The 13,710-nt window shown below is 39.9% G+C and overlaps 2 protein-coding genes across 3 annotated transcripts; both read right to left on the bottom strand.

The window, feature by feature from the left end:
- Positions 1–2,091: 2,091 nt before the first annotated feature.
- Positions 2,092–4,689, bottom strand: LOC310953168 (C-X-C chemokine receptor type 2-like; the record flags this gene model as incomplete). The annotated part of the gene is made up of 2 exons (XM_083922113.1): positions 2,092–3,167; positions 4,683–4,689. The coding sequence occupies 2 exons, from the start codon at positions 4,687–4,689 to the stop codon at positions 2,092–2,094; spliced, it is 1,083 nt and encodes a 360-aa protein (XP_083778239.1).
- A 2,202-nt stretch (positions 4,690–6,891) lies between these two features.
- nabp1a (nucleic acid binding protein 1a) lies at positions 6,892–12,247 on the bottom strand. Of its 2 annotated transcripts, none has more exons than XM_083922283.1 (6): positions 11,268–12,247; positions 10,949–11,087; positions 10,708–10,779; positions 10,297–10,381; positions 9,368–9,437; positions 6,892–7,841 (listed from the first exon to the last, which is right to left on the bottom strand). In XM_083922283.1, exons 1-6 carry the CDS (start codon positions 11,359–11,361, stop codon positions 7,639–7,641), a joined length of 663 nt encoding a protein of 220 aa, XP_083778409.1. In that variant the 5' UTR covers positions 11,362–12,247; the 3' UTR covers positions 6,892–7,638. The 2 variants fall into 2 exon arrangements, 1 of the variants encoding a protein (XP_083778409.1); XR_014593396.1 differs by having other exon boundaries at positions 7,782–7,841; positions 8,243–9,437.
- Positions 12,248–13,710: the final 1,463 nt, after the last annotated feature.

Genomic DNA, 13,710 nt, shown 5'->3' on the forward strand with positions numbered 1-13,710 from the left:
AATTGGGACACTTTTCCCTGGAAAGACACACTGCTACTTTTGAACGTATTTTATGCTTATGAAGATACAGAATGCAAATTGTACAACTTAAACAGGCTTACTTACATAAATTTACACATTACAAATTCACACGTTACTATGAAGCAAATGTTTTTTGAGTTATACAGTACTGTACAGGATAGTTATATGTGTCTGTTGATGAAGTAGACCTACACCTTAAGCTGGAAGTAAAATGCTCAGCAAAAAGGACATAGATATAGGCTGGGAATTTTGAATAACAAAAATTAATTGTGATAATTCACATTCATATGGGATATACATACTTATACAACAAATATATTATAGACATTTCACCATTTAAGTGTCTAAACGTAAGGTCCAATTCTACCCTTTTCCTCTCAGCTTTATTTCAGATGGATGTTTTGCTTTGTCATGTTGTGACATAGTATTATTGTGTGGAAATATCGTCACACTCGAAATTGAAACATGAAAAACATGTTTCCCATAGTTTCCTCAGAACTGGACATGACTGAGAAAAGAAAGAGGAATTAAGTGGTTTACCACAAAATTTTAAAAATGTTAAAAGCTTAACTTTAACAACAACATTGCCCTGGTACACACAGGGTTGAGACCATAGACCGTAACAATGGACAGCTTGACTGCTCCATGAAAGTGAAGCCAAAGCATTTTGATCGCCTCCTTGTGGCTGGCTGCAGTATAGGTCTTAAGTCCTTCCCCCTCCATGTTAGCGGATGTGACAAGGGCAAAACTAAAACTAAACTAAAACAACTCAAATACATGTTTCCCAAAGATGGTAGATCTGTCACTGTAGGTAGTTTTTTTTCAAGCAGTTGTTTATTGAGCGTGATTGACAGTCGTGATCGACGGGTGTACGTCACTTCGCCCAATCAAAGACTCCGGTTGCAAAATTACGATGTGGCGGTGCCGGTATCCAGGATATTTTAGCTTTACTTTTGTACAGAGAGGATGCGAGTGCAATTTCATAAAACACATGATTACACGGTTAAATAAGCCAGAATTAGCCAGAAGGCTAGTTTTCATCTGTAGTCCCTTGGGCATAATGTGAAATAACAATGAAAAAAAGGACGAAAAGAAAAAGAGAAGAAAAAAGAAAAAAGCACACAATACATGTACATTATAATACAAAATACATATGCAAACACTTACTATACACTATAATAATAATTACAGAAAAGTAAAGCAGTATGGCAATGTAGATCTCATGCTTATTCCTACAATGCTCATTTAAATATGTTTTTTTTTTAAAACACGTAAGTAAAAATAGGAATCTGAAACATGAAACAGTGCACCATTATAATATAGAGATAACATTTTGCCAAGTTTAATGTGATGGAAAAAAATAGAGCATGCATGAAAAAAAAAATTCAAATTTGGTAAGAGGCTATGGAGTAATAGGAGTACCATAAACAACAATGCATTTATGTATTATTTTATGTATTTAAAAAAAAATATATATTTATTTTTCTTTCGTTTTTATTTTTTATACAATTTTATTTATTATTGTTATAATATATTTTGCATATTTTGTTGTGTATATTATTATTGTTTATTGTTTATAGCACACTGTGCACTTTATATATACACTATGTATATATTGGATTCTATTTATGTTATGTACAAAGTTTTTATTTGCTGACCGACTACTACTGCTGTTACAAAATAATTTCCCAGTCTGGGATCATTAAAGTCATTCTATTCTATTCTATTATTTGTTCCCCTTTATGTTCCCTGGTGTGTTTGCTTTTCCTTATCAATATTAATATAAAAGGTTATAAATGGTTAAAATTGTGCATTTTGTTTTTTGACATTTTTTATTTACTTATTGATTCTTATTCATCTTTTATTTATTTATCTTTATTTTTTTTCAATTTGATTGTTTTTTTTGTTTTTAAAGTAAAATAAATGTTCTTGTTTTTTAATGATGGAGTTGAAAAGTCCAATAAAAATGCAATATCAAAACTAGTACTTTGTTATTCAGCATGTGAGATCAGTAAATACACTGATGTGAATAATAAATGTCAACAGTTCAAAGAGTCTCTTTGTGCTCTCTCACACGAATGTGGATGTGATCTCCGATGACAGTGAAGACCTGCTGCTTCTTGTCACAGATGTCCTCTCCAGTACGCCCATCTTCATTAGTATCTGAAACAGGCTCTTCCTGAACTTCTCCCCCACAAAAGCATACAGCACCGGGTTGACGCAGCTGTGAAGCAGCCCCAGGCTCTGGGTGGCAAACATGGCCTGATCCACCGCCATCCTTGCTGTGCACTGGTAGGGCACTATCTTCGCTCGGAAGAATGTGTCCGTCATCACTGCAATGTGGTACGGTGTCCAACAAAGCAGGAAGGCAACGACCACGAACACGATCACTCTCATGGCTCGTTGCCGCTGAAATCCCCCGCGGATGTGAAGGAGGCGCTTGATGGTTACTCCGTAACAGGGCAGCATGATGGCCAAGGGGATAATAAACCCCAAAGTGTGGCGAAGAATCCTGGTGCTCTGCCGCCACGCGCCAGCACTGGTGGGATCGTACAGTTCGGCGCACACTATCTCGCCAGAGTTCTGAGATGGGAACGAAGAATTGAAAAGCCCCGGCAGAGAGAGAAGCGCTCCGACAGCCCAGACAGCGGAACAGACTCCCCAGCTGGCCCGCTGTCTGTTAGCCCTGCGTGCCTCCATGGCTCGCACGATCACCATGTAACGGTCCATACTAATGCAAGTCAGGAAGAGGATGCTAGAGTAGAAGCTTAGCTCTTGGAGGATGGTAATGATTTTGCACATGGTGTCTCCGAACACCCAACCCTTGGTCACAGAGGTGGCCCAGAATGGAAGAGTAATGGCCAGCAGGAGGTCAGCAACTGCCAGGTGGAGGAGGTAGAGGTCGGAGGGAGGCAGCGACTGCTTGCTCAGGCCGATCACCAGCCCCACGACCAGGTTTCCAGGAATGGCCAACAAAAAGATGAGGACATAAAACACGCTGACGACGACCATCACTGCGTCCGGGATGGCGAAGGGGTTGCAGGGATGCGTCTCAGGGTTGGGGATGAACTCTGAGTCATTGTACGTGAAGTTGAGTTCCTCATAAATCAGGTCAAAGTCTAGAATAAAAGAAGAGGTGTTTGGATCTGAGGATAGCAATAAAATACTATTTTAGTCACAAGAATACTATACATACAGTGTTGTTAACATGAAATAATAAAACCTATTTTGTACTCATTTAAGCAGAGGCACTACAGGTGAATAGGGTTGGGTTCTTACACCTTCTTAAACAGCAAATGCAAGCACTTTTCAAGGACTTTCCAGGCAATTCAAGGACCCAAAAACGGCACAGTTTGAGACGCAGACCAAGGTGAATTACTTTTACAACGCTGTGAATTTTTATAATGACAGAAGCTTTACGGCCCTGGCCCGATAACCATGCAAGTCAGGGAACTTTGCAGGTGTAAAATATAGGTCGTAATGAAGCTTGAGTTCAAAGATTGGCGTGGTCCGTGCGAGGACAGCGGGAGAGGGGGGTAGAACGTTCGGGAAGTGGCCGTTGCCAACCCAATTTACGGCCCCTGTCCGAGTTTGGCGTCGCAGCTGGTGTGATCCCATCGCAAGTTAGTCTGTAGCTGTTTTCCCCCTAAAAACTCACAAACTTTCAAGGATTTCAAGGACCCAGGGGAACCATATCTTCATCAGACTTGGAACCCCAGACAAATACTTCCATGGAGACAATTGTTTTTTTTGTATTACAAGTTTTCTGAAATGATCGTCTTATGTCATTATCTTATTCAACATGTGCTAATTTGCATACATTTCCAGAGCAGGAATCCAAACATTGAGTAAAGCCAGATTTTATTTTGTCAAAATATTACAGTCAAAGGTTTTTACGGATGGAATTTAGGATATCGCTTTTTATCACTTTATAAATAAACAGCCGTACAGAATCAATTTTCTCAATGTTTTTAGGAATAAAATGTATAAATCAGGCTCCAAACGATGTATGAACAAAGCCCTCTGTAAAAACCTCCAGAATATACTGCAGATAGGAATGAAACCAGAAGGTTTGGTGTGCGTAAGCGCTACTGAAGTAGAGAATTCTGTCTCAGTAAAAAGAAATACTGACATTAAATATATGAATTGTAAAATGATGTATATTTTGCGACACACTACAGGTGAATAGAGTAAAAACTGTCGACTGATTTCATGAAACTTCCCCAGTCGTTTACGATTGTCTTTAAGACAATATTTTTGTGAAAGGCTTTCTGAAATTTCATGGTTAAATATGACAAAAAGAGACATTATACAACGGTAACTGTTTTAATTTAGGAGAAGTCTACAGACGCAGCAACAAAGTGTTCTAAAAAAAACACCTAAATGTGTGTTTTCAATGTGTTATTTCTGTGAGTGTGAAAGGATATGCGTTATAGCCCATAATCTCTTAAAAAAAGTGTCTGGCCTTAAAAGAAATAAAGAAGCAGCCTACATTTCTTTACATCTTATACAGAATTTCAATCAGGATATTAAATTGTAGCGTGTCTTTGCCCGCACCTATTTCAGTGAGGCTTTAAAGGCTACTCATTATCAAACTGCCTGTTTTCTGTAGTTATTACATATCAGTGAATGTAAGTTGTTATTCTAAGGATGAAACTCACCAGTCATCGTGGTGTCTTCTCTGTGGGAGGCACTGAGTTCTGTCACAAGGCGACGGGGAACGAGCACAGTACTTCTCCACACCCCTCCCCTTAATACCCTATAACCACGGGCCTATTTTTCCTGTTTGCCTCATAAACACGTTGTGATTTGCTAAAGAATTCAAAAAAGAAGATATGACTTCACATAAACATCGAAGGAAATACATCACACCTGTAAAATGTAGGTTTTATATTTCTCTAGAGGTAGTATCATTCAAGGATATTAGTTCATTTTTTAATCGTTTTAATGTAGATTTCCCCCATATTTATGTATTTATTTGAACTTCCATTAATACTTTTCTACTTATGTCACCTTTAGTTGATAGATAAGACATACTTTTTTCAATAGTCATTGTTTGGTTATCCCTGAACACCAAGCCACATAATCTGAATCATCCGTGTCATGAGATGTGTTGTCACACTGTTTGTAAAATAGAAAGAGAAACCATTAAGTCATGAACGATTCATGAATTAAAAAGAAAACACTGGATGGACCTGCACACAACTGCTTTCATATTCTAAAACATTCATATATACATATATTTGTTCTAGTATTTTTAAAAAAAAATCTGTTTTGATTGTAACATCTCTATTCCATATTTGTTCCTGACTGTTGCAGTACTTTCATTCTTTGCTCTTAATGTATTTATTGTATGCACCAAACACAAGGCAAATTCCTTGGAAGTGCAAACCTACTTAGCAATAAACATTCTCATTCGTGTTAAGATATTTATAAAATCAGTAAATCACACATTGTCATTAAATGTGCCATGTTCTCTGCTTTTCCAACGCACACATATCCATTTGGGGCCTTTGTTAATATAGTCAAAACATGTATATAAACAGAAAATCTACGCATGATAATCCCCTACATTTTGGGGGGAAATGGGTTAGTAGCTGAGGGCAACAGGTTGAAACGTCCAACATGCAGTGAAACTTGAAAGCCCATAAACCACATGATGTGACCACGTTCCTGATCGACGACCGCTGCTGCTGAGGAAGTTCCCAGCTCATGACATGCATCTGTGTTGACACATGAGCACAGTGCATCACATTTCCTGCCACACTTCTCATGTGTTTCAACTTCCAGTGTCACAAGTACTGCAATTTAGTCAGAAATGAAATGACATAAACATGTTTGGTACGTGTGGGCAAAATGAATAATTGGGCTAGTAAATATTAGGGCTGTGATTTTGGGGGGGCTTTGAACAGAAACTTCCCAGAATTTCTGTCTTATATTTATGCAGCTACAGTGGTAGAAACATGAGAGATGGGTTGGTATTTATTCCATCCTATATGGCCACTTCTACCAATTTGGGAAAAACAAAGTTTCACTTTCATGCTAAAAGAACAGACAGCTGTTATTTAAACTAAACTCTCAACAAGAAAGTGCGTCAAAAGTGCAATGGGGTATAATCGACACCTGGAGGTCATGTTTGGTGCTTGGTGCAACAGAGGATATGAAGAAACACTGTGTTGTGTGCAATGTATTGCTTCAAAATGGAATACTTAACGCAGAGGCTTTCAGTTTAGAAAAAGCATGAATGTGACAAAGGAAGTTAAATCATTTGAATTCCTTAATACCCTGCTTGTGTGAATTGACCAAAATGCGCTCGAAAGGCTCACTGCGCAGAGCATCTTCTAAATTAACACGTAGTTTATTATTGTAGGCACTAGGTGGTGCCATAGATTCCAATCACTGCATGAAACTTGATAGGAGGCTGATTTTAAATGTGTGTGGGGTAGCACGGAGCCCTAAAAGTGGCAGGGGCAGTTTAATTCATGGCACATATAGTAGATATATTGTACTGTTGTGTAGAGGCTTTGACTATGGTACCGTTTGTACTTGTGACAAACGGTGTTCATCTCCAGAAAACAATTGGAACAAAGCCCCAATAAAAGTCTTTACCCAAGGTCCTTGCACAGTAAGTCACAATTTGTTTGTTAGAGCTACATTACTAAGTTTTGTACCTTCTTAAAAGGGGAACCAGGAACTCCAATATCTTATTTCCATGGTCTACAAAGTTCAAACAATATTAGTGAGCATGAGTGCACACACGCACAATTCAGAAAATGTACCAATATCCTCAAGCATAGCTCCTCTTTAAGTGCAGCATGACCAAATTAGCATTACCTTTTGTTTAACTGTCAGAGATTTACAGACTACATGTGGCAGCATAATAACTGTAAATTTATTCTGTGAACCACTTTACCAGTATTTAAGAGGTCCCACCTTGATCAACGTACAATTGATGGAAAAAAAAAAAAAACGTATGAAAAACAGTTTAATATCAATCTACCTACCTATCATTAAAAATTCTAAACTAACACCTTTCCTTTCACAGACTCGCTTCTGATACAGTTCGGTCACAAGAGAACATTTTGCTCGTGCATTCGGCCCAAGAACCCATCTTCACCAACTTAAGGCCTTTTCCTGATTGAAATGACAGCCAAGGTTGCCCGACATAAATTAAGAGAAGAAAGTGCATCGAGTGTTCAAGTAGGGTGTGTAGTTTGAAAGAACATAACAGGGTGGGGGTTCAGAGAAGTGTAGGGAGGGAACACTGGCACACGACTGGCATTTTGCAGTGTGATTTAGAAGACTGCGTAGACAAAGAAGGCTAACCACAGCTCGACCGCTGGAGGCGGCTTGACTATAGAAAAAGTTCTTCTAGTGCATCAGGTAGTAGATCACAATCACACTGTGCTGTTGACCGAGAGCACTACGCATGACACACGACACATTTGACTATGTTAGCCTGTATGAAATGATGCAAGCACTCCCTAATATCATTATTTTTGAAAGCCAGTATAGGCTGTGATGGGAAGGGGCAGAAACGTTTGTTTTTTTCTAAATGGGACACGGGGAACTGGGGATGTCCATAGTTTTCCCATGATGCCCCCCAAAATGCTGATTTCATCTTTTGGCACGCCTTGGGTCCCTGCCATTGCTAATGGTAACTGAAGACTTTGCGGTTGTCGAGGGTGCTGCGGCAGTAGCTGGAGGCGCTCCATTGCCAGGTGTCCGGCCGTTGGGTCGCCCGATGCCCCCGAACACACCATCACGTTGAGCACCGGGTGGTGGGTTGTTGTTGGCAAATGGCGGCATGGAACCATTACCTGTGGGTTGAGAAACACAAGTAAGTACTCGTGGGGGTACATCTGTGTCCTAGCCGGTGCATCCCTAATCCAAAGACATGTCATCCTTTATATACATTCTGACATGTCATGCTAGGAAAAGCACAGGTAAAATAAAGGTAAAGTCATGTAATAAAGGCTGAATTCCATTGAGCTACTTTGGATTCAGGTTCCTGGTATTTTGCATGATGACTCATTGTCACAATAGAGATATTGTTGTTATTCTTAGTAACACTGTGGCAAGTCAAAATGTCTGCTGTGAAAAATGCCCGATGTGCCCCCTATTTTCAAAACACACAATAAAAAGGAGATTTAAGCAAAAAATTAAAAAAGAAATGAGTCGGGAAATGTTATGTATGCAATCATTATATAGTAACTGTTACTTTTGTGGTTGCTTGCATCTCTGGAACTGTCTTTGTGTCTGGTGTCTATGTTTGTGTTTGTCTCTGTCTCTTTCTCTCTTTTTCTTCCTCCCCAACCGGTAAGACAGATGGCCGTCCTCCATAGACCCGGGTCTGTTTGATGTTCCTGCCTGTTAAAAAGGAAGGTTTTCGTTGCCACTGTGTGCACAAGATTGCTGAATTAATACTGTATATAATAACTATAATAATTATTAATTATTACTTGTTGCTGCTCATGGGGGAAGGAATAGTTGGGACTCTGTAAATTATAAATAAGTGAGAGTGTGGTCTTTACCTACTCTATATGTAAAGTGTCTTGAGAAACTTTTGTCATGATTTGGCACTATAAATAAAATTAAACTGGATAAAAGTTTACTTCTGTAATATCTAGGGCCACCCCTACCAAGGATTTCCTTGGGCGACCAGTGGTCGTCATTTACAGCGATTAGCCGACCACTTTATTAGGTGCACCTGTCCAACTGCGCGTTAACGCAAATTTCTAATCAGCCAATCACGTGGAAGCAACTCTATGCATATAAGCATGTAGACACGGTCAAGATGATCTGCTGCAGTTCAAAGCGAGCATCAGAATGGGGAAGAACGGTGATTGAAGTGACTTTGAACGTGGCATGGTTGTTGGTGCCAGACGGGCTGCTCTGAGTATTTCAGGAACTGCTGATCTACTGGGATTTTCACACACAACCATCTCTAGGGTTTACAGAGAATGGTCAGAAAAAGAGAAAAGATCCAGTGAGCGGCAGTTCTGTGAGTGCAAATGCCTTGTTGATGCCAGAGATCCCTTCAAATTAAAAGCTCCCCAGCCTTTTAGCCAAGCCGCCAGTCAAAGATTTTCACTTAATTTAGACAAAACACGGCTCCAAATGTTTTTTTGTTTTGTTTTCCTGTGACCAATCAACCAATGAAATTTTGGTCAGCTGAGGATTTTTTGGTCAACCAGTGCTTGGACGACTATTTGGGGGCAGCCCTAGCAATATCGACATGCGACACCAACATTACCGGCACCATCTACAGGACGTGTACAACTCTGCTGTTTACTATGAGTGAGAAGGGCAGTGGTTATGTGTATATAAAAAAACACATACTGACCTGGTGGGGCAGATGTACCTGAATTCTGATTGGGTGGAGAGTTCCCCCTCTGATTCTGGTCTGGTTTACCCTGTTAGTGGAAGAGAATGTCAACGTAAACACTTTACCACCATTGGTGTTACACTGAACTGAAGACTTGCAGAGTTACCTAATTCAAATAAGTTGGGGATTAAATAGTTCAATGGTAATTAATGTTTCATTACCGTACTTTGAAAACTAAGAAAGTCTAAGTGTGGTTGTAATTTGGGTTTCTTTAGGAGTGCTGAGGAAAACTTGATGGTCCCCCATGCAACATGCAGAAAGAAAAAAACTGCCAAAGGCCATGTTATTATTTTGATGTTCATGCAGGGCTCACCACTAACTTTTAAAAGTGGGTGCCAGGCTGGCAACCAGGCATCAGCTATTGCTATCCCAAACTGAAAATATGCTAATCATCTTATATTTTGAGTTATTATATGCAGATATAGGTCAATGTAACATAAAAGGAACAAAAGCTTTATTACAGAAACCAAACTATTCTTTGTAGTTTGTTTTATCTTATATTGTACAGAATTTGAATATGAAGTTTTATCAGTTGACGTGCCCACACTTAGTTTCTGGCAAACAAAACACCAGCAGTGCAGCTTTTCACTGAAGTTTACTAACGTTAGGTGCTTGTTCATCTGTTGTCTCCCTTTCAAATTTTTTAAGTTTTTAAGGACCTTAGTGCCGGTACCATCACAGATCCACTGCAACCCCAGCATTGAAGTGGATTGTGGGTCCCTCAAGTGACACAGACATCAGCTTTCCAATCATCTCCATTTACTTCTTTTGGGGTGCCCCGTCATGTTTTATATGTTAAAAAGCGACTGCCGCTGATGGTTGCCTATTTTGCTTCCTTCTCATCTCTGTTGAGTTGATGACATGTTGGAGAGTGCAGGGCTACTCACAGACTTGTTCTGCTGGTTTGTTTGGGTTAGCAGGTCTGGGTTTGGTTCACTGAAGTTGGGTACCTCTGAATACACCATGCAAAACCTGTGGAGACGAGATTTAAGATGCCATCATTCAGACATCGTGTTTGATTGGATGATAGTTTGAAACGGCATAAGCTTTGAAAGATTTTGATTTGAAGTCTTTCAGACTGAGACTAGTGTAAATGTCATCTCTTGGGGTTCAAGGTTTAACGTATTCAGGTATTTCGAGAAGGTGGGGAAAAAAAGGTGCGCATTGATTGTGTTTGTTGTGTTTTCAAACTAATATGTTGCCAACCACTGTTGCCCTGGTCGTGTATGATGTTTGAGCAGTAAATTCCAACAGGGACAAGAATTTAAGTATAAATAGGTTTGTGGCCAGCAACTCACTCTCCAATCTTCTGTAGATCCCCTCCTCTTCCAGTGTATAGGGTCAGGCAGCCTTTCCATATGGATGCATAGCTAAGACAGAAATCTCAAATTTAACTTTTTAAAACATGATAATATTACCTCGAATTTCAACAGTTGCTACAAGCACCGTGCACCGATCCCTCAGCAAACAGTGGCTTGACACATTTAAATTCAACTGAACAAGTATTGATCATCAGTGTCATGCATGGATCAATCCTACCCTCTGGTCAACTTGATGATGTCCCCTGGCTGAATAAGACTGCCGAGCTCGTCCCACACAGAGATAGCGATGCTCCCGCTCTTGTCTGCCACCTTGCACGAGCGAACTTCGTGACCATCTTTTGTTTTGGTTACTCTTCCTGGTAAAAACAAACCAGGACATGTTAGACAAAGCGGTCAACATACTCAAAACAGCCGCCAAATAAGCAGCGTGTATGGAAATGTTACGAGTTCATTTAAAAAAAAAATAAAAAAAATCAAAGCATCACAAACGAATTATATAAAGAAAAGACCCAAGTTGATAGTACGGGGAAGCTTACCTATTTCCAACACGATGAATACGATATTCAAATTTTTGGACCCGGGCTTCACATCCTTTAACAGAAACAGGGCCTCGCCTGTTGTGGCTGCCATTATTGTCCAAGAAGAATAACCACTATTCGTCCCCCTGCTGTCACTTATGGTAAGTAGTAGTAAAGTTAGGCGCTAGCTGTCGTTACTTTGCAATATATCTTATGCAGCCTTGCAACGTTAGCTTTAGCTCAGCTAACTTTTTATCCTGTTAGCCAAATGCTAACTTAACCCTACTTTAGACACGGACGTTATCGTCACGGTGTATATATATACTGGGGCCAGTTTCTACTACATTCAAGTGAAGTACAATAAACACTGAAACACGACAGCTAACGTGGACTGACTACTTCACAGCAGCAGGCACACTAGCAGGGTGACCACATCTGCTAGCGGAGTAGCTTTGCTAAGCAACACTTGCGTTAGCTAGCTTGTGCTGAAGCTAGTTTGCTAGCTTCTTTTGATTTTAAAACAGTTGTCTCTATGCGAGCCTCTGTTCACTTTTATCGCCATAATGGCAGCTCTTCATATAACAGAAGCTTACGTGGAAACGTACTAACTTAACGTAGCCGATAAACACTCGCGAGTCCAATCTGAGAGGTTTCTATTTGAACAAAGACCGCACCACCGTCTGCAAGTTACACCTTGAGATATTGTCTGTCTTGCAAACTATTCAGTTACCCGTTATTACCTCTCCCGACCATTAAGACAATACCAGTTCACGTTAATGTTATCAAATCGACCGCATTTCTTTTGTGTGCCTCTTTTGAGCCAGAGCAACCGTTAGCCTCGCTAGCTAATAGTGTGTCTGTATCTAACAGAGGTCCTTATAACGTTGAAGTTGTTCGAAAAGCCTGATGTTAAGTGCCCTAGTTATATGCCTCAACAATACTTAAGTCCAGAGCCGCTGTCTAAGGTTTGTAAGCTGAACACTACACCCTCTCCCTGCTTCCACAATGCCCCCAACAATACGTCAGTGGGTGCTGCCGGTTTTTATTTATATAACTCGGTCGGTTCCATTATTCTACTTAGGGAAGGGGTATACACATAGAAATTTCCATTTGTCTGTTCTTACACAATCGAGTCGACAGATACTGACAATGACCAGGATTCTATCAGAAAATACACTGTAATCACAACCACAAATACAGGCAGGCATGTGCTGACCTGTTTACAGCAAAGAAAGAAAAGTAGAGATGTTTGTACCATGAATTATTCGCAAACAACGCGAGAATAAGAGAGCGAGAGTTAAGTTACTGGTGTGTCAACATGGTGTCAACGATTAAACGAGCGTGACATATACACGAAACCGCACGAAAAACCCGCTTAATGCATCCATGCACAAAATCACATTATTTATTACGGCACTCATCACAGTGATTTGACCTGATGCACCGTGGAGGGAGCGCAAATTGCGTCCACATAGTACATACACAGTATGTACTTATATATAAAGCACGTTGCATCATTACGTCCATTATAAAGTACATGTTTGTCTTAACCATTTCAAAATCAAAGCAAAAAGGAAAACGTCACGAACAGGATTCGAACCTGTGCGGGGAAACCCCATTGGATTTCGAGTCCAACGCCTTAACCTCTCGGCCACCGTGACTATAAAACCATACCATTTCATGGGTCGATATATAGACAGACATACAATATGACATGTATGCTAGTGCTAATGCTCTTTTTTAATGCTTCGTATAGTGGTTCCAACGATAATAACGACGGTTAATAGTGGTTAGTGGAATGGATAGTATTGGAAGAAACTTGTTCCAACGTGAGTTTGGCCAGAAGAGGGAGACAAACACCGTCAAAAAACATCGGTTCACTCACGGAAGTTGATAGAAGCCCACAGTATAGCTCGAAAAGCGGCATATAGTTTACCAAACACCTACCGTTACGACTCGTTATCATTTTTTATTCTACAGAATACGCAAAACATACTGGGGAATGAATGCAAGTAATCTGAGATTTCTGAAGGCGGTAGATGGTGCTCTCGTAGTAGGCTATTGGAATAATGAAGGAAATAAATTCAACAGCAACATTCCCTGAACAGGGATTTCAAAGGGAGTATTTTTTTTCCTGCAGAAAATAGGTCCAATCTAAATAGTTTACAGTGTCTTCAGAGACTGGGAGACTAGGTTTCTGGAAATACGTCGCTGTTACATTTTTTTATCGTATTTTTAGAGCTTTTACAATCGAAAATGATGGGAAAGAAACAGGGGAAATAAGACTAAAGAAGTGTGTATAGTTAGGTAGTGCTCAGGTAAGCAATATAACGTTTGTAATTTGGGTGAAGCAACCCTTTATTGTGGCTCTAACGCCAACACCATTCTTACCTATAGTCTATGGTCCTACCTTGATTTTAAATGAAGCCTGGAGCACCTAGTCCACAAACCGTGCTGTGTA

This window comes from Echiichthys vipera, assembly GCF_963691815.1.
Source record: "Echiichthys vipera genome assembly, chromosome: 10".
In the NCBI taxonomy this organism is placed as follows: domain Eukaryota; kingdom Metazoa; phylum Chordata; class Actinopteri; order Perciformes; family Trachinidae; genus Echiichthys; species Echiichthys vipera.

What these genes read in the sequence shown, in the direction of transcription:
- nabp1a (XM_083922283.1), bottom strand. Translation starts at nt 11,361, where the DNA reads ATGGCAGCCACAACAGGCGAGGCCCTGTTTCTGTTAAAGGATGTGAAG. An exon ending in ATCATCAAGTTGACCAGAGG is followed by an intron (nt 10,780 to 10,948) that starts GTAGGATTGATC and finishes TTTCTGTCTTAG; the next exon opens with CTATGCATCCATATGGAAAG. An exon ending in AGGTACATCTGCCCCACCAG is followed by an intron (nt 7,842 to 9,367) that starts GTCAGTATGTGT and finishes CTCAACCCACAG; the next exon opens with GTAATGGTTCCATGCCGCCA.